The sequence below is a fragment of the Phyllobates terribilis genome, unplaced genomic scaffold (assembly GCF_046119375.1).
Source record: "Phyllobates terribilis strain yellow unplaced genomic scaffold, ASM4611937v1 Scaffold_7__3_contigs__length_470593459, whole genome shotgun sequence".
NCBI lineage: Eukaryota > Metazoa > Chordata > Amphibia > Anura > Dendrobatidae > Phyllobates > Phyllobates terribilis.
This window is the reverse complement of record NW_027362767.1, coordinates 226,835,159-226,859,198: the sequence shown is the minus strand read 5'-3', so window position 1 is coordinate 226,859,198 and position 24,040 is coordinate 226,835,159. Positions and strand designations below refer to the sequence as shown.

Sequence of the window (24,040 nt, the reverse complement as noted above, 5' to 3'; positions counted from 1 at the left end):
GTGCTGAGGCATGGCACCCCACTCTCCTTGTGCTGAGGCATGGCACCCCATTCTCCTTGTGCTGAGGCATGGCACCCCACTCTCCTTGTGCTGAGGCATGGCATCCCACTCTCCTTGTGCTGAGGCATGGCATCCCACTCTCCCTGTGCTGAGGCATGACATCCCACTCTCCCTGTGCTGAGGCATGGCATCCCACACTTCCTGTGCTGAGGCATGGCATCCCACTCTTCTTGTGCTGAGGCATGGCACCCCATTCTCCTTGTGCTGAGGCATGGCATCCCACTCTTCTTGTGCTGAGGCATGGCACCCCACTCTCCTTGTGCTGAGGCATGGCATCCCACTCTCCTTGTTCTGAGGCATGGCGTCCCACTGTCCTTGTGCTGAGGCATGGCACCCCACTCTCCTTGTGCTGAGGCATGGCATCCCGCTCTCCTTGTGCTGAGGCACGGCATCCCGCTCTTCTTGTGCTGAGGCACGGCATCCCACTCTCCTTGTGCTGAGGCATGGCACCCCACTCTCCTTGTGCTGAGGCATGGCACCCCATTCTCCTTGTGCTGAGGCATGGCACCCCACTCTCCTTGTGCTGAGGCATGGCATCCCACTCTCCCTGTGCTGAGGCATGACATCCCACTCTCCCTGTGCTGAGGCATGGCACCCCATTCTCCTTGTGCTGAGGCATGGCATCCCACTCTTCGTGTGCTGAGGCATGGCACCCCACTCTCCTTGTGCTGAGGCATGGCACCCCACTCTCCTTGTGCTGAGGCATGGCATCCCACTCTCCTTGTGCTGAGGCACGGCGTCCCACTCTCCTTGTGCTGAGGCACGGCGTCCCACTCTCCTTGTGCTGAGGCACGGCGTCCCACTCTCCTTGTGCTGAGGCATGGCGTCCCACTCTCACTGTGTTGAGGCATGGCGTCCCACTCTTCTTGTGCTGAGGAATGGCATCCCACACTCCTTGTGCTGAGGCATGGCATCCCACTCTTCTTGTGCTGAGGCACGGCATCCCACTCTTCATGTGCTGAGGCACGGCATCCCACTCTTCTTGTGCTGAGGCATGGCATCCCACTCTTGTGCTGAGGCATGGCATCTCACTCTTGTGCTGAGGCATGGCATTCCACTCTTCTTGAACTGCAGCCCTCGGGTCACTGAGGTTCTGGGGTATAGAGTTACAAGCCTCTACACGGCAACTCAGCTGATCCCATAGGTTTTCTATGGGATTTAGGTCTGGATAAAGTGCAGGCTGCTCCATTTGACGTACCCCAGTTTCCAGCAGCTATTCCCCCATGATGCAACCTCGATGAGCTGGAGCTTTGTTATCCATTAAGATGAAATTAGGCCTTTGTTGTTCGTGCAGAGGTGCAATAGTAGGGGTTGTCACTGTACCATTCACAAAGTGTAGGGCAGTTCTGTACTGACTAGACACCTGCCCACACTGTAGCACCACCACCACCAACGGCTCATCTGGTGACAACAGTGGCTGATGCATAGCGCTCTCCTTGACATCTCCAACATCATTGGCCGCCATCATTTCTTTCAGCATGAATTGACTTTCATCAGTGAACAGCACTGAGGCCCCTGGTCCCCCATCGAGCGTAGATGCTCCCTGTGCCCGGTGGTGTGGTCAAGTATCCTTGCAGGTCATCTAGCTTGCAGACCACGCTGATGTAAACAGGTTTGAATGGTCTGATGTGACACTTTGGTGCCTCTCACCTCTCTTAAATGTGCCTGAAGTTGTGCAGCATTCATCATCCGGTTACAAACGGCATTGTTCACAATAAAGCGGTCATTAGTATGGGATGTGTCAAAGGGCGTCCACTTCTCTGCCTTTCTGTGACTCTTCAAGTCTCTCTCCATCTCTGTTGCACCCTGCTGATGACTCTGTGACAATCTAAGCTCAGTGGCCACTTCCGTCTGAGAACATCCTGCTTGAAGCCTCACAATGTTGGGTACTGTTCATCAATTGTTAGATGTCATCTTGGTCTCATGACGTCAAAATGTGAACAGCAGGATGAGTAGGACTGTTTGAACCCCGAAAATCATTGGGGTGATTCATAGATCAAACACTTGTTGTGAATTTTGCCATTAAGATCCTTGTTAGAGAACAGCAAGTTGTGTAAAAAGTACTGAGGCATTGAACAGTTGGACATGTGCATTCAAAAGTTTAGAGACGGTCACATTAAGTTCACCTGAAAAGGTTAGAGGGCATTTTGGGATCATCTTGAAGTTTCAACAGAAAGCAGAATATTCCCAAACTTTTTGTGAGTTGCTTATTTGTAACTTCTGTTCTCAGCATAAAGCTCATGGAACCTAATACAAAATCTATAATAAGAGCCTTTGTGTATGGAATAATGAGGCTGTTTGACTTCAACATGCCTGATCATTTTTCCTTAAAGGAAATATGTAATCAGAAAATGATGTATTGATTAAAACAGGCTTTTATATTTACTGGATGAGCACATTCACAGAGAGGTGTACAGGCTCAAGACAAAGTCAATGAGCCATGGAGGCTTTGTTAGGTCCACGGCTTCTAAAACTATTACCGATCTCTTGTCTCCATTACTATAGATTGGGTTCACATCAGATCAACATTCCCTTGTGGTGTTACAATTGCTGTCACTCACGGTCTTCCCTACAGGTGCCCCTATAATCCCATATGTGACATGCAGAAGTAGTGCTGTTGCTTTAAAAGCATTCAGCAACTAGAGAGGTTAACACAGTCACAGGAGAAGGGGAGTGTTTTAGCAGAGCCCCAGGGGGATTGTGGGGAAGTTGTTTATGATCTGACTGGAGCTGAGGAGAAAGGTGGTGTGTGTGTTCTGTATCTCACAGAAGCACCCCTGCAAGTGAAAAGGATTCAAGTCAGGAGTGAAGCTAAGCACAGATGAGGTAGAGTTTCTGAACTAGCAGTGCAGAGTATTGTCAGGAAGAAAGATAAGGACTGGAAGAAATGGTGTCACAGGGATCATCTCACTCAGCAAACCCTCCCCCTCCTCCATCTCACTGTGCTGTAAAGAATGCTGTGTTCATTAATGTGCCTTTGCATTAGAACTGTGCTGTTCTGTACTACTGGGAAGACTGTGAACTGCTGTGCTGCTAAGGAAACTGTACTGTTTGTCACTGGAGCCTGTTGCTCATAAGACTTTACTTGCACTGTCTGTGCGGCTTCTTATTAAATGCTACTGTTCTACCGTTTATGAGGACTCTTGTCAAGTGTGTCTGGTCAGCAAGTGAAACAACCTACGTGTCTATGCCTGAGGGGCAATACCCCTGTGTGCCTGAGAGCAGCTGCAGCACATGGTCTATGGTCGCCCTGAGTAACGGTTCCCCCAGGATTCCAAAGAATTCATGTAACCTGTCTCGCCCCTATCTGAACCTAGCGGCGTGCGTGTAACACATAGCTTTAAGTGCATAATGCTGGCCTAGTTAATGGCTCCCAATGTAACACATATACAGTGCACATTGCCAACAAACTGCATAAATGAGTAGTACAGTGATAATAAAAAATATTGTATTAGATCTTATCTGAAAAATAATCATCTTTTTTCCACTTGTGAGCCACTTTCTTCTATCCTCCTTGCCCTCTGACCTCATCATTCACTTAGCATAAATCCATTTTGCTTAAGGTAAGACAGACTGGCAGCACATTAAGGTCTCAGATTAGGCTATGCTGACATGTCTGTTTAGGATACATATGTAATGTATCCAGTAAAATATAAAAACGAAAGGAATAAAAATGGATAACAAGTGGAAAACAAACTTTCCATTTTTAAAGGGAATTTGTCAGCAGGTTTTTGCTATGTAATCCAAGAGTAGCATGATGTAGGAGCTGAGACCCTGATTCCAGTTATGTGTCCCTTATTAGGCTGAGTGTTGTTTCAATAAAATCAGTCATTTGTCAACAGGAGAATATCAATTATCAGTACTGAATGTCTCGTGCCTCCTAGTCAACTGCTCTGTATAACCCCGCCCCCACCACTGATTGGCAGCTTTCTGCCTGGGCACAGTGCACACCGATATCTACCAATCAGTGGTGTGGGCGGGGGGTTATATACAGCTCAGCATTCAGTGAACTGGTAGATATGAAGAAGAGAAAACTGATTTTATCACAACTACTGAGCCAATTAAACTAAGTGGTTCATCTCTGGAATCAGGGGCTCTGCCCCTACATTACGTTGCTCTCAGATTACATATTAAAAACTGCTTACAGATTCCCATTAAACAGATCTGTTTAAAAACGGAAACTTTGATATCCGGTTTTTTGAATGGATCCGTTTTTAATAGTGGTCTCTCTGAATGCATCTAGTTTTCTGGGCATAAATTGTGCTTAAAAATGGATGCGTTAAGTCAAAAGCATGAGCATGGATGAGCAACTGTTATAATCCATTTCCTATAGGCTAAAAGAAGTGCAAGTGTGTTTAATATGCTATTTTTTAGGACAGTAAAAAAAAAGTTGTGAAGACCACATTTTCTTGTCCATCAAAACAGGACAAAAGGATCAGAAAAAAAGAAAACTATAAATGTCATAACAATATAGCCTTATATAGCTTATGGAAGTCTACGGAGAGGAATGGGGGAGGAGGTCAGAGGAGCAAAGTGAGGAAACAAGCAGAGTCAGAGAGACAGATTGTGCTGCAGTTTCAATTAGTTTATCCCAGTGCTGGATCCACAGTTACAATGCTTAGTATTGCTGTATAATGTTCTCCATACCTCTGCTACTTCTGACTGTGTGGTACCTAAGCAAAGAAGAGCAAGAATCTCTGTCTCTCTGTGTGTGCTGTGTAAAGGAAACATCATAGCAGATTGTCTCCATCATCAAAGTCAATTGCAAATTAGAGAGTACTTCAAGAGAGGAAAGCAGGTGAAAAATGCAGGGTATAAGTCATATAATAGCCATAAATGAATATATACACACATGGCAGTTAATCAAAGAGTTACTGTCACGGGTTTACCTTGAGAGAGAGGGGCAAGAAGACAGCGGGGTTTGATTTCATGTAATCCTGCACTGATCAGACACATTTCACCATCATATTAAACAGTGCAGGTTTCTGCTAGCACTGCAGGGGTTAATCTATGCAGTTGAGAGCTCCTGGGGCTTTCTGGCTTTGATGGTCTCAGCTGTTCAGTGTGAGCCACTCCCCTCTGCCACTATACTCTCCTCTGGCAATCAGGGATTGCCAGTGTTAATTTCATACTGCCTGGTTCTGGAGTTGGAGGTGTTGGGTGTTTGAGGAGGCATTGGAAATGTTGTTCTGAAGTCATATTTGTATGATTGCTATTTTCATTTATCCCTGTACGTCTTTCCTTGTTAGTCTGGTTTGTGTATACACTACAATTCCCCACTTCCCTGCATGGGGGAGGGGACAGATAAGGGTTGATTTAGGAGCTCAGCAAGGCAGGTGGCCCTGGCGTCTTAACCATCAGAAGTAATTCGGGGAGTAGGCATAGCTAGGGCACACCTAGCTTTAGGAATAGGCAAGGAGCCCCTAGCCCCGAAATATCCTACACCAGTGTCGTGACATTTATATGAAAGCATAGGTTCACTAAGAAATCGAGAACAGAAATTAGGACCAAATAGTAATTAGATTGTTTTATAACAATACTAACGTAAAGCTATATATTGCTGACCCCAGTGACCCTACCCTGAATTCGGTGCTGCCTTCAGACTGGGATCATAGGAGACCTGAGATATTTGTTGGTACCTTGGACATTCTGATGTCACTTTTTTCTAAAAGATCTAAAGTATGCAGAAAATATACAAAATATCAAGAAATCATAGTACTAGTAATCACAACATGGTAATAGTCAAATGTATTTACTTTACACTCTTTATTAGTAGAAATGCATTGGGAAACAGTAGACATATGTGGAGCTGGAGAGAAATTACATATATAAACCTCTAACAAGATAACATTGCAAGACATTTATAGTTGGTTACTAAAAGGACTATGTAGAACAATTGCATTTTAAGTTATATAGGATAAATAACCTAATACTGGTCTAGGTATGTATATACTCAGTATATAAATGTATAGACAAACTAGGAAAATAGCTAAATGTTACAAAATAGGATAACAGACATATTTATAATGTATTCTGGTGTGCCTGGTCCCCTTTTTTGGTGTCACCAATAGTCACTAGAAAACCACCTAGTATATAGAATGATGAGGCTGATTGACTTCAACATGCCTGATCATAGTGTACTTAGAGTGAATATGCCATTAGAAAAATAACTATTGATTAAAGCAGGTTTTTATATTTAATTTAAGAGCGCATGTAAAGGCTCAAAAAAAAAAAGGAAAGTTAATGAGCCCGTGTACGGAGTTCAGTACAGACTGGCAGACTTATTTTTTAGCCCTGCAGAGCATTTATTTTTTTGGAAGATCAGTGGGTGTCTGAGAACCCAGTCCTCTATCTATCAGCAGGGTTTGTTAAGAAAGGCGTAGACAGTAAATTAAAAATATAATATGTACACTGCTAATTCTTAATAGGACATGTATAAAAAAAATTGTGAAATAAATTGTAATAAACAGATCCGAAGAGAGAGGGAGGAGGTGAGCTGTAATCATCATCTAATATGAATGATCTTGTGTTATCTACCATATATAGAGGTGTTATCTATCATTATAATCCTGTCTGTTGCGATAATGAAACTGCTGAAAAGCATCTGTACAGAACAGGAAGTATGAGTCTAGTAAAATACATTTAATAACCATTTTTTAGGCTTCTGTGGAAAAAAAAGTTATAACAGCCTCCAAACTGGATAGCTGGCAGGCGAAAAATATGTTTCTGACGTAAATTTGGTTAGGCCGATGGAATTAGGTAACACTACACTATAAACAATGTAAAGGCATAATATAGCATTTATAATGATATTTTAATATTTACATCACATAAAAAAGAAATAAAAAGTTTCAGTTTTAGAGAACAGTTTTTGTTTTTCACTTCTGTATACAGTATGAGAATAAACTCCAAAGTTGGTGAACCAGTCATCAACCAGTCTAAAAGAAAACAGTTCAGCCATCTAATACAGATACTTCTGGTCCTTTCTAGATTTACAAGTCCAATTATTCTCGAGACAAGCAGTGATAGCCATTTGTCCTCGTACTAATGTATACCATATAAAGGGTAACTAGAGACAGCATGTACACAATCTAGCAATGGTTGGGAAACAGAGCCCAAATTACTCAGAGTTACTGTTAAATATATGCAGCGACTGTATTACACAAAGCCAGTTCAAACAATTAATAGAGTTGTAGGAAAACAGCAAAATGTCTTTTTGTTTTCCTCCAAAACTAATTTTCAATTTTGTTTCCTTTTCAGACCCCCTGATATGCAAGGAGTTTCATATCCAAGTTTCAGATTTTTCTCTTGTGGGAGTGTCCCTTTCTGTAATATAGGCTGGATGTTATTTCTGTATGTTTCCAGATTGTTGTTGTCTTCACTTGAGATAGTATACTGTATTGCACACCACACTTGTATTATCTCAGCCCCAGAGCTTTAATTTTCTCTTCCTCTGCAGATCTGTGCGCAACAACCTTCCCTCCTGCTATCTCTAACACTGAGAGAAGTGAGGGGAGAGAACCTTCAGAAGGAGCTCTGATTTTGTATCTGTCTTGCCAAACCTATAGACACTCTGCAGCTGCAAAAAATGGTAGAAAACTTTCTAGCGAAGACTATACTATTTAGGAAGCAGAAAAAATAAAAATAAACTGTGCGAATAAAAAGGGCTTGAGTAGATGTAATGCTATAGAGTCAAACAAACAAAATTCCTAATCATGTTTTTTAACCAGTGTCATTTCTGTAACGTCTATGTCAAGACACAGGGTAAAAAAAAACATAATTGCAAGGATCCCACTTCCAGCAATAAAAATAAGCATATTGACCCTGAACCAACATCTACGGGATCCATGCAAACTGCATTAATCTGCCGGAATCCTCTGCGTTTAATCAGATTTGTAGGTACCACATCATTGTTCCGATGTTACGCACGTCCCACCTACTAATCGGAAAAGAAGCTGAGGATATCGGCAGTTAGGACTGGAGGCAATTTGCAGGAATCCTGTTCGGCAACCACAAATTATCCATGTGGCCACTAGTCCAGAGTCCTGCAAATCTCTTCTACTTGATCTTTTATTAGCTAGGGAGAAGAGCAGCTTTAGATCGGTAGGAATAGTTACATCCATGTAGTACAGTACATGTACAGATAATTGATTTCTCCTAGTGATGAGCAAACATGCTCTGATAACGTGCTATCCGAGCATGCTCGTGTGTTATCCGAGTATCTTCGGCGTGCTCAGCTAATATCTGTTTGTTAAGCAATCCCCGCATGTGTAGCGGCTGTCTACCCCGGCAAAAGATGCTGCCGAAGGGAGTCAAACATATTAGCAGAGCGAAGATACTCGGATAACACATGAGCATGCTCAGATAGCACGTTATCCGAGCACGTTCGCTCATCGCTAATTTCTACAGGTACTGTATACTGTTGGATTTCCCCTATGGTTACATCTTCCTAGAGGAAGAACACTTACAGCCACGTTCCTCTGGGATCAGCCTAACCACCAATTGATGTTCCAAACAAAACTTGTTACTAAAAATTGCTGATCCAATTTAGTAATTCTTGCGGTCTTCAACAAAATTGGTGAAAATAAGATAATGTCAACATGGGGTATTATGTGAACCAAATTCTTTATGGCACATTTTTATAAACTGCTGGCTAATTGAAGAGGGCTCTACCCTTAAAGGATTATAGACAAATGAGGTCAACACTTTCTCATCTTGATTAAGCCAATAATTCTCAGGAGTTCACATGTTCTCTTTCCCAGTCTTGAGTTTTTAATGGTTTTCCATCTTGACCATGGTTCTTAATTGTATTAATACTCTTTCTTTTCCATTAGTCAGCAACCTGAAAAGATAAAGCAGACAGTTGAACAGGTTAGATTTAAGCCAGGTTTACACAGACTGATTTCTGACCGACCAGATGATGAAATTGATTCTACTATCAAGTCCAAATTAGTAACAAAGAAACACCCTAAATCCTCTGTTATATCGAATCAAAAAAGACAAAACAAAAAGTGCAATTACAGTCTCATTTAAAAGTGAATGCTTAAAGGGTTCACTAGTCTCGTGATAATGATGACCTATCCATATTATAGTATGGAAACTAGAAGATGCGTGGCACTCCGTGGGATTGGTGCTCTGGTAGGATTTCACTAGTGTTGAGCCACCCCCGTAGTGTTCGAGTTCGGTTCGGTTCGTCGAACACCCGTGTGTTCGCCGAACTGTTCGTCGAACTGTTCGTCGAACACCTTCGAACACCGTTAAAACCAATGGCAGGCAAACAAAAACACATAGAAACACATAGAAAACACCTTCAAAGGTGTCCAAAAGCTGATAAACTGCTCAGAAGACATAACTAACACATGGAAAAGTGACAAGTACATATAGTCATGCGAAAATAAAAGAGGTGGAGGAGTAAAAGGAGGGGGAGACACAGATATAGGCATGTCATGCCCTTCTAAAATCCAAAAAGTGAGAAGCCGACACGGCCAGTCCGCTCCTGCCCGTGCCACCTCCGTGTCGCCGGGTTTGTGCCAGAGCCGCGGTGAACCCTGACGGCCAGCCCCCCTCTCCCAATACTGGTGCCTGTCCGCTGGTGGGTCGAGCGAGCCCCCCTGTGGTGGAGGCAGCTCTAAGCTTTTTAATTTAAATTGTCTCTCTAATTTGAATGAATACACTTTAAATCCATTTACAAGGATCTATTGGAGGGCAAGTCTCATGCCAGCAGCCGCGGTAATTCCAGCTCCAGTAGCGTCCACTAAAACTGCTGCAGTTAAAAAGCTTTTATAAGGATCGAGCTCGGCTGTCCACCGCAAGGCATCCTACTGCCAGTCCCAGCCCCTATGCCTTGGGGTGCCTCCTGATGCTCTTCACTAAGTATCCCATGGTCCCGAAGCATTTCCTTTGAAAAAATTAAGTGTCTAAACTACAGGTGGTGCAGCTTGCTTAACAGCCGGGATAATCCGCTGACTAGCAGACACTGCTACTAGGCACAAAGTATTTCCTGGGCTAGATGCAGTTAAAAATTTGTAATTAGATACTCTCGTTGGATGCTGAGAAAGCATTCCATAGAGTCTCCTGGCACGCCATATATGATTCTCTTAAAAAGCTTGGGGTAGGGGTCTAGGGGACCCTTTTATAGCCAAAATCACAGCCCTGTATCGCAATACGTCACCTAGGCTGAAGATAAATGGAACTGTAGCACCCTGAGGGCTCGGTTGCTACAGACGTATTGCACCTCACCCAGAGGTGTGATATCTCACTCTCAGGCAAGGATGGAGTGTGGATCAGGACCCGACACCTGCATGCATTACACCACATTGCCGTGGGGCAGGGTGACCAATATGCCCCTGAGATGGGCACGACAGTCCCTGTCCCTGGCTGGAGTGGGGGGAGGGAACACTGAGGAAGGGGAACCCTGTAGTGCAGGAGCAGGGAGGAAGCAGTTCCTGGGTGCATTGAGAAGGGAGTATAAAAGGTGGGCACCATCTTAGTTCAGTGCAGAGAAGTCTGAGCAGAAGTGGCAGGGAGCAGGGGCTCTGCATGAGCTCTGCTCCGGAGGCGGGCCTAGTAACAGAGGCCCAGGCCTGGAAGAGGGAGAAGGAAGGAAGAGGAGCAGAGAAGGCTCCAGGAACGAGGAATGAAGGGATCCCAGGGGTGTGGACGGGCGAGTCGCCACCGCACGCCCGAATCCACCTGCGTGGAGGGGTCAGGCCAAAGGGGTAGACCGGTCCCCGAACTAGTGGAGGTAGGAAACGACCCTCAGCTAGAAACCGGAGGCTCTGACATTTTATGTGGCGCAGCCCCTCGCTACACCCGCTAGGAAGGCACCACATAGGGTCAGGGAAACTGGCGCCAAGTTTACCAAGAGGAGGCCCGAGGCAGCCGGACAGAAGTGTTGGTAAGAAAGGCCAGACAAAGGACACACAAAGGGGGTCCTGTGAAGTGCTCCAAAGTTATCTGGGAGTTGTCTGAGCCCCTCACCTGGTGAGCACAGTACGACGTGGGCAGCCGTTACCTGCAGACGTGGTCTGGATAATAAGAACTGTGAGTAAAGGCCCTGAACTGCATCACTGACTCCGTGTCATTACTGCTGCTGCCCTGCACCATCACCCCCATCCTCCGCATACACTGCCCTGAGGCTATACTCCTCCCGTGGGGAGTTATGCTACGCTCTGCTGCACCCACAACACCAGCCTCAGCGGTCTGCCCTGTAGCGGCGGTTCACTCTGACCGCAATCCACGGGTGGCGTAGTCGGACATTTAAACATCAAAACCACATAAATAGTTCCGCCACTAGTTTGACCGCCCTGAGCCACGGAACCGGGTCGCCGCCACGAAGACTACAACCACCAGCATCCACCAAAAAGGGTCCGGCTCCGGGTGTCCCAAGGCCCAGGGGGTGCGTCAGAACATTTTCATCACCTTTCACAATCACCAATGGGACAAGGCAGTGATGTCCTCTGTCCCCTCTCTTATACATCCTAGTGACGGAGCACCTGCTCTCATCAATTCGCCATAACCCCAATATTAGGTGGATTGAGGTGGGAGGCACCGAGTACAAGTGCTCTCTATTTGCTGATGATGTCCTAGTATATATCACTCAATCACATATATCCATCCATGCTGTTATGGCTGAAATAGATCACTTTGTTACATGGTAAAATTTTAAAATCAATGCAGCGAAGTCTGAGGCCCTCGATGTCTCCCTCCCCAAATCCATATAGGATTCCATCCAGTCCAACTTTCCCTTTGCCTGGCCCTCACAGGGTATCAAATACTTAGGAATTCCTATTCATAGAGACCTCTCCCATCTATGTTATCTTAATTTTGGGCCCTTTATTGAACAATTCCATACAGACCACGGTTGGCAAGTTAGAACTGTAAGATTCACTACGTGAACCACTGGTGTTTTGTGGAAAAGCACATGTACAATGCGTTCCAAATTATTATGCAAAAAGTGTTTAGGAGTGATAAGGGAAGAATTTGTTTGTTTGTCAGTTAAACTCATTGATGGTGATGTGTGTCAGGGCTCTTTATATCACTGTAAGCAATTGCAGACACCTGTGCTAATTAGTTTGGCAGGTGTGTCCAATGAAAGGCAAGACTACTTAAGAAGGCTCTCTCACATTATTAAGCAGCCTACATTTTCTGCCAAAATGGGAAAGAAAAAGGATGTGTCGGCTGCTGAGAAGCAACAAATTGTGGAGTGTTTAGGTCAAGGCATGACTACAATCAACATTGTGCGATGATCAGGATGAAGTGTCTTGGCAATCAAGAAGTATGTAGCTGATTCACAGTACACACGTGTGCGTGCTGATAAGGGCAAATTGAGGACTCTTTCCTACAGGCAATTACGTCAGGTTGAAAGAGCAGCGGCAAAAAAAGCCTTGTCATAGCAGCAGACAAGTTTTTGAAGCTGCTTGTGCCTCCAACGTCCCCCGAACAACAAGATGCAGGGTCCTTCAGAGGTTTGCAGCTGTGCATGCGCCATCCTGTCGACCTCCTCTATCCACTTCACACAAGCAGAAACGGCTCCAGTGGGCCAAACATTACATGAAGACTGATTTCAAAACTGTTTTGTTCACGGATGAGTGCCGTGCAGCGCTCGATGGTCCAGATGGATGGAGTGGAGGATGGCTGGTTGATGGACACCCCACGCAAACATGGCTACAGCGCCAACAAGGAGGAGGTGGAGTAATGTTTTGGGCTGGAATCATGGGGAGAGAGATTGTCGGCCCCTTTAGGATCCCTGAAGGCGCTAAAGATGAACTCCATAATGTATGTGGATTTTCTCAAACAGCACTTCCTGCCATGGTTCAAGAAGAAGAACCGTGTATTTCACAGCAAGATCATTTTTCTGCATGATAATGCACCATCTCATGCTGCACATAAAACATCTGCATCTCTGGCTGATATGGGCATAAAAGGGGACAAACTTATGGTGTGACCCCCATGCTCCCCTGACCTCTACCCCATTCAGAACCTTTGGAGCATCATTAAAAGGAGTGTCTATGATGGCGGGAGGCAGTTCACATCTAAGCAACAGCTCTGGGAGGGTATTCTGTCCTCATGCAAAACAATTGAAGCAGAAACCATCCAAAACCTGACAAATTCAATGGACGAGAGAGTTCAGAAGCTCCTTTCGAACAAGGGGTCCTATGTGAAAATGTAACATCACCTAGAATAAAGTTTTGAGTTGAAAACTGTTTGATTTCAGTTTCTAACAACCTGCTAATGCTTATAATTTCAAAAATGACCATTTTTTTGGTCTTTATTAAAATGAAAAGGTTGATCGAAAAGTTTGGGGGATCTAAGAGTGTGGCAACCCAGTAGTCATGATTACTTCGAATTCTGACAATATGAGGGTCATGCTGCAGGTAGTGCAGCAAGAAGGCACTTATGTGCCTTGCGCATCTCGGAGCCCCAAAATTATTTTCCGGGCTAGATGCAGCTAAAAATTATTTTTAATTTTAAATCTGGTGAAGCTTTAGTATAGATGGCCTAATAGGATCAGTGCTGCACACTGCTACAACGCCCAAATTATTTTCCAGTCAAGATACAGATAAACATGATTAGTAATTTGAAAGCTTAAAACGGTTGGTAGGGTGATTTTAACCAATCATCAAGCTTTTACTCTCCCCAGGATGACACAGGGGTAGAAAAGTCGTTTCGGATCCATGATTTGTTCATCTTTATGAACGTGAGTCTGTCTACATTATCAGTGGAGAGCCGCGTGCGCTTATCTGTCAGCACACCACCAGCAGCGCTGAACACACGTTCAGACAGAACGCTGGCTGCGGGGCATGACAAGATCTCCAAGGCGTAAGTGGCTAGCTCCGGCCATTTATCCAGATTGGAAGCCCAAAAAGAGCAAGGGTCCAGTGACACAGTCGTGGCTTCAATGTTTACTTGGAGATACTCCTGTACCATCGTCTCTAGGCGTTGACTATGTGTCAGACTTCTTGTCTCCTGTGGCCTTGCAAAGGATGGGCTAAAAAAGTGGTGAAATGATTCCGCAAAATTGATGTTACCAGCAGATACTGTGGTTCTGTTACGGTTTGAGTGCTGAACACTTGACGGTCCCACGGTTGGCAAGTTGGAACTGTGAGATTCACTACGTGCACCACTGGTATTTTGTGGAAAAGCACATGTAAGATTCTGCAACAGTCTCTGCTGATACTCCTGCATGCGTGCATCCCTTTCTATGGCAGGAATAATTTCTGCAAATTTACTTTTGTACCGGGGATCTAACAGTGTGGCAACCCAGTAGTCAGGATTATTTCTAATTCTCACAATTCAAGGGTCATGTTGCAGGTAGTGCAGCAAGAAGGCACTCATGTGTGTTGCGCATCCAGGAGCACCAAGTCCCTGTTGTGTTGGTGGCGAGGTAACAATCATGCTTCCTTCCTCTGTCCTCTCCCCCCAACCTCGCACAACAGAAATTTGATCAAGGTCTCCCTCATCTGATGAGTCTTCCATCAGTTCGTCCTCCACTTCTTCCTGGGCTCCTGCACCTTCCTCACTAGTTTGGCTGCTACCATGCGCCCTGGTAAAACCATCTCCCCCACCCTCACATGCCTGCCGCCTTGGTGCTGCCGACCGTCTGGACCTTGCAGATGTTAGCCCTTCCGCATACAACTCCTCCTCCTCTACTTCCTCCACCTCCTCTTGTGCCACCACCTGACTCCGAATTCTGTTTAACATGTGCTCCAGCATGTAAATCACCGGAATAGTCATGCTGATAATGGCATCGTCAGCACTAAACATCTTCGTCGCCATTTCAAAACTGTGCAGAAGGGTGCATAGGTCCCTGATCTGAGACCACTCCTCCAGCATGATTTGCCCCACCTCTGAATCTCGTTGGCCCAGGCTATACGTCAGAACGTATTGCACCAGGGCTTGTCGGTGCTGCCACAGTCGCTGCAACATGTGCAGAGTTGAATTCCACCGGGTAGGCACATCGCATTTTAGCCGGTGAAGTGGCAGGCCCAACGACTTCTGTAGAGATGTAAGTCGCTGAGCTGCGGGATGCGAACGGCGGAAGTGAGCACACAGCGACCGTGCCCTCTGCAGAAGGCCATCTAGTCTGGGATAGTGGGCTAAAAATTGCTGGACAACCAGGTTCAACACGTGAGCCATACAAGGCACGTGTGTGACATTGCCCCGGCGAAGGGCCGCACCCAGGTTTGCAGCATTGTCGCACACGGCCTTCCCTGGTTTCAGGTCCAGCGGAGACAACCATTCATGAAATTGGTTCTCCAGAGCTGACCACAACTCCTCAGCTGTGTGACTCACATTTCCCAGACATTTCAATGTAAAAACCGCCTGATGACGTTGAGCCCTACTGCCAGCATAGTAAGGAGGTGTGCAGGATCCCTTCTGCGCAGTTAGAAAGCTTGTGGCATGACCAGACAGACTTTGGGTGCAGGTGGAAGACCGAGAGGAGGTTGAGGAGGCAGAAGCAGTGGAGGAACTTTGACATAAAGAGGATTGACGCACAACTCGTGGGGACGGCAAGACTTGGACAGCAGCCCCTTGTCCTGCTGTCACCATAGTTACCCAGTGCCCAGTCAGCGACATGTAACGCCCCTGTCCATGCCTACTCGTCCAAGTGTCTGTGGTGAAATGCACCCTGTCACACACAGAGTTTCTCAAAGAAGCGGTGATGTTATGTGCGACATGCTGGTGGAGCGCAGGCACACCTTTCTTTGAGAAGTAGTGCCGACTGGGCATCTGGTACTGGGGCACTGCGACGGACATAAGGTCTCGAAAATCCTCTGTGTCCACCAGGCGGAAAGGCAGCATTTCTGTAGCCAAGAGCTTGCAGATGGTGAAATTCAACCTCTTAGCTTTCTCATGGCTAGGAGGAAATGGTCTTTTACTTGTCCACATCTGAGGGACCGAGGGCTGGCTATTGTGCTTAGACGGGGTTGATAAGGGTGTCCCCGGCAAACTGCCGGTCTGTGAGGAAGATGCAGGCGGACATGTTAGGTTGCCTTGATCCAAAGGTGGTGCTATCGATGTCGGACAGCGCTCAACACCAGCTGGTGTTACCACCTCCAAAGAAAATGATGACCTGCCAATCACGCTGGCTGTTGCGGGTAAAGAGGTGGCAGGTCTGCGCCCCAAAACAGGTGTGACTGCTGTCCCCCCAGTCACAGAGGATGAAGAGGCCGCGGATGCACAAGATATGGCAGACAGTGGTTGGCCCGGCCGGCTAGGCCGCATTGTAGCACACTGAGCTTCCCACTGCAACTTATGCTTCATGTCCATGTGCCGGTTCATGCATGAAGTACTCAAACTATGTATTTTTTGGCCTCTACTTAGCTTTTGCTGACAAATGTTACAGATAACACGAGTTGGGTCATCTTTATCGATCTGAAAAAATGCCCAGGCTATGCAAGGCTTAGCACCCATGCGACCTGAAGAGCCACCACGACTTGTGGTGAGAGGCAGAGTTGTGTTTGAGGATGCAGTTGTTGACGTGCTTCCAGTACTACGTCTCTGTCCAGGAAGGTGCAACCTGACCTCGTCGTCACTAGCATCTTCCTCCACCTCCTCTGCTGACCTCATCTCTTGGCTGACTGTGGGTTGACAGTAAGTGGGATCTCCGACCTCATCATCATCACCCTGTGCGTTATCACACCCGTCGTCCTCAGAGCCAACCTGTTCCTGCCCTGACAAAAAACTAAAGTTGTCGCTCCAATCAGGTATTTGAGTCTTATCATCGTCTTCCTCATTGTCTCCACCAACAGGAGTTACAGTTTGGGAATGAGGGTCTACATTATGGTCAGAACCTTCTGCGTCTGGTCCTGGATCCGACTCATAAAGATTCTGGGCATCAGTGCAGATCATTTCCTCGTCTGGATTCACAGAAGCGCTGGAGTCGACCTCTGATTCCCAGGCTATAGTATGAGTAAACAGCTCTGCAGACTCAACCATCTGTTCTACCTCATACTCAGACGGGCAGCTAGAGATTTGGGAGCTGTGAGGAAGCAAGTGCGATTTGGGTGACACCTTTGAGGACTGGAGTATTTGTGATGTTGAAGTTGATGTGGAGGAGAGCCCACTTAAAGGAGCACTTGATATCCGTTGAAGCACCTGCTGTTTTTGTGCCTCATCTGGAATTTGTAGCGATTGGCGTGGCCGTAAGAAAGGGATCTTATCACATTGTCCGCTAAAAGAAGTAGACATTTTAGTTTGGCTGGAAGATGGTCTTTCCTCTGCAGATGTTACTGTTGCTTTAACACCTACCCCACGGACACAACCTTTTTTCCCCTTCCCAACACGCCTATTCCCCTTTCCACCAGCAGCAGGCCTTTTTCCACTCATTTTGGTGGTTAACTAATTCACAACTCTGGAGTTGTTTGCACAAAAAACAATGGATGGTAACCGAGCAGAGCTGAGTGGCCAAACTGTGGTATTAGGCCACAACTATTGGCTGGGTTAGATGCAGAAAAAAATTATTTTGAATTTGCAACCTGATGGAGGTCAGTATAGATGGATTAATAGAACAAGACCCACACACAGCTAGAAGCCCAATATTTTTTCAGAGGTAGATGCAGGAAAAAAATATATTCAGTTTGCAACCTGATGGAGGTCAGTATAGATGGACTAATACAAGTCCCACACACAGCTAGAAGCCCAAATATTTTTTCAGAGGTACTGTAGATGCAGATAAAAATTAGTTTTAATTTGCAACCTGATGGAGGTCAGTATAGATGAACTAATAGAGAAAGTCCGACACACTACTAGAAGGCCAAATATTTTTTCAGAGCTAGATGCAGAAAAAAATTATATTCAGTTTGCAACCTGATGGAGGTCAGTATAGATGGATTAATAGAACAAGACCCACACACAGCTAGAAGCCCAATATTTTTTCAGAGGTAGATGCAGAAAAAAATATATTCAGTTTGCAACCTGATGGAGGTCAGTATAGATGGACTAATACAACAAGTCCCACACACAGCTAGAAGCCCAATATTTTTTCAGAGGTAGATGCAGAAAAAAATATATTCAGTTTGCAACCTGATGGAGGTCAGTATAGATGGACTAATACAACAAGTCCCACACACAGCTAGAAGCCCAAATATTTTTTCAGAGGTACTGTAGATGCAGATAAAAATTAGTTTTAATTTGCAACCTGATGGAGGTCAGTATAGATGGACTAATAGAGAAAGTCCGACACACTACTAGAAGGCCAAATATTTTTTCAGAGCTAGATGCAGAAAAAAATTATATTCAGTTTGCAACCTGATGGAGGTCAGTATAGATGGACTAATAGAGAAAGTCCGACACACTACTAGAAGGCCAAATATTTTTTCAGAGCTAGATGCAGAAAAAAATTATATTCAGTTTGCAACCTGATGGAGGTCAGTATAGATGGATTAATAGAACAAGTCCCACACACAGCTAGAAGCCCAATATTTTTTCAGAGGTAGATGCAGGAAAAAAATATATTCAGTTTGCAACCTGATGGAGGTCAGTATAGATGGACTAATACAACAAGTCCCACACACAGGTAGAAGCCCAAATATTTTTTCAGAGGTACTGTAGATGCAGATAAAAATTAGTTTTAATTTGCAACCTGATGGAGGTCAGTATAGATGGACTAATAGAATGATGCTATGCCCAAAAGATTTTACTTCACTAGGTGCAGTAAAAAAATTGGTATTCTATACACAGGTGGTATATCTTGCAACACAGATAGGCTACTCCACTGACTAACACACTCTGCAATAGGCCAAAAAGGATTAGCTTTGCTAGATTCAGCCAAATGCTGTGAAAAAAACTTGCACAGCACTGGCACAGACCTGCCTGGCAAAAACTGATAGGAACTGATGTAACCTAGTCCTGAAAAGGACTCCAATTACAATTAGTCTTTACTCCCACAACCTATCTATTTAAGAGCACAGACCTGCCTGATAAAAGTCGTAGGAAATGCTGTAACCTAGTCCTTAAAAGGACTGCAATCACAACTATTCCCTACTCCCAAGCTATCTGTATATTTGTGCGAAAATTGGCTTGAAATTAACAAGGTATAGCGCACACAGCAACAGCGGTGCCGTCTAACACGCAGCTGCAGCAGTGAGAAAATGGTGGCGACGGGGAAAATGGCTTGGTCTTATAGGGCAAGGACATGTGACATACACTGCCAATCACACATGCCCTTGCTTGTGTGAAAAAAAGCACTTCGCTCCGTGTGTGCGCTGCTGATAGGCTGACAGATTGCACCTCCCCACTGCAAATGCGGGAAAGAGAAAAAAAAATGGAGATCTTCATTGTTCCTGCAGAGATCCATCCCCTGCCCCTCCCCCCACCCCTCTGTACACTCAAACTGCGTATTAACATTAATTTTCATCATTACTGAGAAAAAATCCAGTTATGATTTTGGTGCACGAACAGTTATCGAACATAACCTCGAACAGCCGAATTTTTCTCAAATTGTTCGTGTTCGCCGAACGGCTCGAACACCGCCCAAAACAGCTCGAATTTGAGATTGGCGAACAGTTCGAGTAGAACAACGCTCATCTCTAGATTTCACTCCAAAGTAATAGCTATAAAGAAACTGACACTCCAAAATTGATGCAAGCAGTGAATTATTTTATTACACTTGTAAACGCAATCCACTGTATAACGTTTCAGTCTATCAATAGACCTTCATCAGATACTACAATGAGCAAAAGAAAAATTAATAATAAAAAAAAATGATTTTACAAACATAAGCATATACAAAATGGGTTCCAGATGCAAGATTAGCAAAAGAAAAGGACAAAATGTCCAATCTATTTTTAGTTGAAATGAATAGAGGTGAGCGAACATGTTTGAAAAACGTTCGCCAATCTCAAAGTCAGCACGAACATTGTATATTCGAATTCGTGTTCGGATTCCCGAGCATTTTCTACAAAATTCGGCCAAGCCTGAACATCAGTGGTTTCCCATGTATCATCTGCATGACAGTGCAGGAAACAGGGGCTCTGATCAGCGGTAACATTAATACCGCAGGTCAGAGCGCTGCAGGATCACTCTGTCAGATGTAGCGTGATCCCGCAGCTTTGACTGTGACTCATGGTAAAAAGCTTACCGCAGGTCACAGGCGTTGGTTGATGAGACTACTACCCCTATCAGCCGACGCCTGCTGTCACTGTAAACAGGGAGTGCAGGCGCCGCTGATGGGAGGAGTAGTCTCTCATCAGCCGGCGCATTTGCTCCAAGTAAAAAAAGAAAGTTACAATTTTAAGTATTCAAATAAAATGAAAAAACACATTATACTTATCTACGTATAATCCCCGATGCTCTTGTCCCCTGTAAAAAATAAAAAATACACCATAATACTCACCTATCCACCGTAATCCAGAGTGTCCAATGGCGATCCCACTTATAGAACAGTCACATCGGGAGATGTGACTGCTCTATCCAGCAGCCTGCGATACACTGACAGGAGCATGATCGCTCCCGCAGTGTATAGTGCTGAGCTGCTGTGAGACAGGTCACACGAGTTCATCCGCTGATGAGCTTCGGTGATCACATTTACTGAACTGTGGATGTGTGAGAAAATTGTCAAGCAGCGGTGGTGCTGCAAGTGAGGTCACCGGGGCTCATCAGCTGATGAACTCCTGTGACATCTCTCACAGCAGCTCAGTGCTATACACTGACACAGGAGCTGTTACAGCCTGATGTTCTGTAGAGCAGTCACATCTGCTCACGTGACTGTTCTTTAAGTGAGATCGCCATGGGACAGTGAGGATTATTTCATCACATCGGACAAGTGAGGGATATTGTTGTTTTTGTTTTTTTGCAGATGACAATGGCTTCAATGGAATGGACGTTAGGTGGGTATTTTTGTTGTTTATTATCTTCTGTGTTTTATAGGAGATGATGGATTCAATGGAATGGGCATTAGGGGAGTATAACAGTTTGTTATTTTTAAATAAAAAAGTAAAAGTGTGTTTTTTTTATTTCCAATAATGGATTTTTTTCTGGCTGTGTCTTTATTTCACAAATTTTACTATGGGGTTAGTAATGGGGGCATGTTATAGACACCCACCATTAATAACCTGGGCTTCATGTCAGCTGCCAATACAGGGCTTACATGAACCCCAACCCTATTACCCCACTTGCCACCGCATCAGGGCAAGTGGGAAGAGCGAGGTTAAGAGCCAGAACTGACACATCTTATTGATGGGCCATTTCTGGGGCCATTGAGGGCTGATATTATTAGCCTCAGAGGGCGTCAGTATTCATGGCCCCTTACCTGGCTATTAATATTAGCTCACAGCTGTCTGTTCAGCCTTTGCTAGTTAGATTTTATAGAGGGACCCTCTGTCAATTTTTTCCTGGGGTCCCCCTGTAATCTAGCCAGTAAATGCTAAGCAAACAGCTGCGGGCTGTTATTAATAGCGAGGGAACATCTTTGGCTAATGACTTTTTTCCCTGGCTAGTAATATCAACCCCCAGTGGTCGGCTTTCCCTCTGCTGGTTATGAATAATAGATGGAAGCCCACACTGTTTTTTTCATTTAATTCTTTATTTTACACATAATGTACACTGAGGGTGCTGGCAGTTTCCTGATGAGACTGGTTTATAAGTGAGATCACCGTGGGACACCCTGGATTACCTGGATTATGGTGGATAAGTGAGTATTATGGTGGTTTATTATTTTTTTACAGGGAACAAGGACATCAGGGATTAGGTGTAGGTGAGTATAATCTGTTTTTTTTATTTGAATACTTATTAATTTTAACCTTTTTTTATTTTACTTGGAGCACAGGCGCCGGCTGATGAGAGACTACTCCTCCAATCAGCGGCGCCTGTGCTCGCTCTTTACAGTGACAGCAGGCATTGACTGATCCACAGTAGTAGTTTCGTTAGCCAACGACTGTTACCCGATGTCAAAGAAAATATTAAGAATTTCTCCAAACCCCTCATCCCCCCTCCTCTATACTATTTGTCAAGGGAACAAGAGCTGACGCTCTGGCCAGCTGCTTCTATGCAAATCACCATACACAGGACAGGTGGCAAGCTCAATTGTCCATTCTAATTAGAATACGAATATAGTCCTAGTAGAACAGGCCTGTGATAAATATACACCTGGGTGAGGAGGATGCAGCTCCTAGCTTCAAAAGAAATCTCTCTCACCCCCAGGGCATCCCCATTTGCTCAACAAAAATCTGCAGTCTCGCCGGCACCGACACGAAATGTGGAATATCAGAAGTTCTATACTCCCGATAATAATGGGACACATATTTTTAGCGGCAGGGTCAGCTAAGGAACAATACGCATATGTTTTTGGATCTGTGAGCCCCTCGGGTCATCTGTGGCGCAAAAGTATCAAAATAGCAGATCGCAGCTATGACATGTGTAGTCTCTAGAGAAAGGTAAATTCATAATAAGAAATATGGTGTTACTTGCGAGCTTCTGCGATCAACCAGGGGGAAGTTATCGCAGAAATTAAATATTTTAATAAAACCATGAAGGGCGGGGACCAACCCATGTGAGGTCATCACAGGGGAGTGTGTGGGCAGGTCCCCCCTTCGACATAAAAGATCCAACTGAAGATTGATTTATACTCATTGCCGGGAGGTATATATTCTATAAGCAAGGGGTCCCATTTGATAACGGCCAAATCAATTGGAGCGCCTCCCCTCCAGCTAAACTGAATCATATCTGCGATCTGTATAGTAAGTTCTTCTATTAATCCCTTTTATTTTGGTATAACTGTATATTCTGTACTGTATTGTCTCCATTTGTAAAAACCTTTTGTATATTTTTCATAAACACTGCCTCCCTTTTGGATTAAATATCTATTTTAATAGTTCTGTTTCTTTTGCTCTGTAATCGTTCCCTCCCCTGAAGCCATACCATACGCTACCAGAAGCAGGTGGCCAATGAGGCCTGTATTGTATTTTAAAGCTGATGGGTGGTGGCAGCGAATAATCATAATTGGGCTATCGTGAAGCTGGCAGTTACTGTGTTGGAATCTAGAGGTGTGTACGCCACACGCTCACTGCTCACTTGCCGATAGCTACGTAGTGAGTAATCGGGATCGTGTGCGCGTGAATCCCTGACAATCCTGACAAAGTGACAGCAGTGGTGGGATATTGTGTGATCCCGCTGGTGTCGTTCCTGACACCCGAGGTAAGCTTTTTACCATGAGTCACAGTCACAGCTGCGGGCTCACACTTACATCTGACAGCATGATCCCACAGCGCTCTGACCTGCGGTAACAAATCAGAGCCACAGTTTCCCTCTTTGTCATGCAAATGACAGCGTGGGAAACCACGGATGTTCGGGGCCCCATTCGGGTTCGGGATTGGGTATCCAAACACAAACTTTTTATAGCTGTTCGGCAAAAGTTGCTGAACCTGAACATCCAGAGATTCGCTCATCTCTAGTAATGAAAAAGGATCAATAGATGGAATGTCAAAAAAACAATGTATCATATAAGAGTCTATGGCGATTCTCAATGGGTTATTACGCAGGAAACCAGTATAATAGTATGACATCACATCCCACAATAGATAATAGGTCTCAAAAGAGGTAAGGAGTCATAAAGACAGCGTGTGGAATTTTGTTGAGAAAAGAGTTGGTCCTGTTATCCAAGGATCAGGGCATATAGAATTAGAGCAGATAAGTCTGAAAAAAGAAAAATGAGACGTAAGGATAAAAACAAAAAACATAAATCTTACAGGATTGCAGAGAGAAAATAGCATGCAAAAATAAGGCTTGTGTTAACAGCACTATAGTATGCTGCTGTACAACGCCTTTTTCCTTCAACATATGCAATACCATAGCACTGTTAACACAAGCCTTATTGTTGTATGCTATTTTCTCTTCACAATTGCATTACACAGCTCCATTCAATCTGTAGCAGCCATTGTTGAGAACTGAAGATAAGCTTCAAGAGAATAGGAGCTGCTCTACAGTACTCGGCAGTGGCTGCTTCACTTCCAATGAAGCTATTTAGTGCAGCACTGTTTAA

At 44.8% G+C, this 24,040-nt stretch overlaps 1 protein-coding gene across 1 annotated transcript in view; it reads right to left on the bottom strand.

Moving 5' to 3' along the window:
• Window positions 1–5,846: 5,846 nt before the first annotated feature.
• ADGRD2 (adhesion G protein-coupled receptor D2) overlaps window positions 5,847–24,040 on the bottom strand; it is a 642,994-nt gene continuing 624,800 nt past the window's right edge. Inside the window, exon 26 of the mRNA XM_073639770.1 lies at window positions 5,847–8,902. Within this exon, the coding sequence (XP_073495871.1) occupies window positions 8,895–8,902 (8 nt within the window). The 3' untranslated portion in view covers window positions 5,847–8,894. The remainder of the gene's footprint in view (window positions 8,903–24,040) is intronic.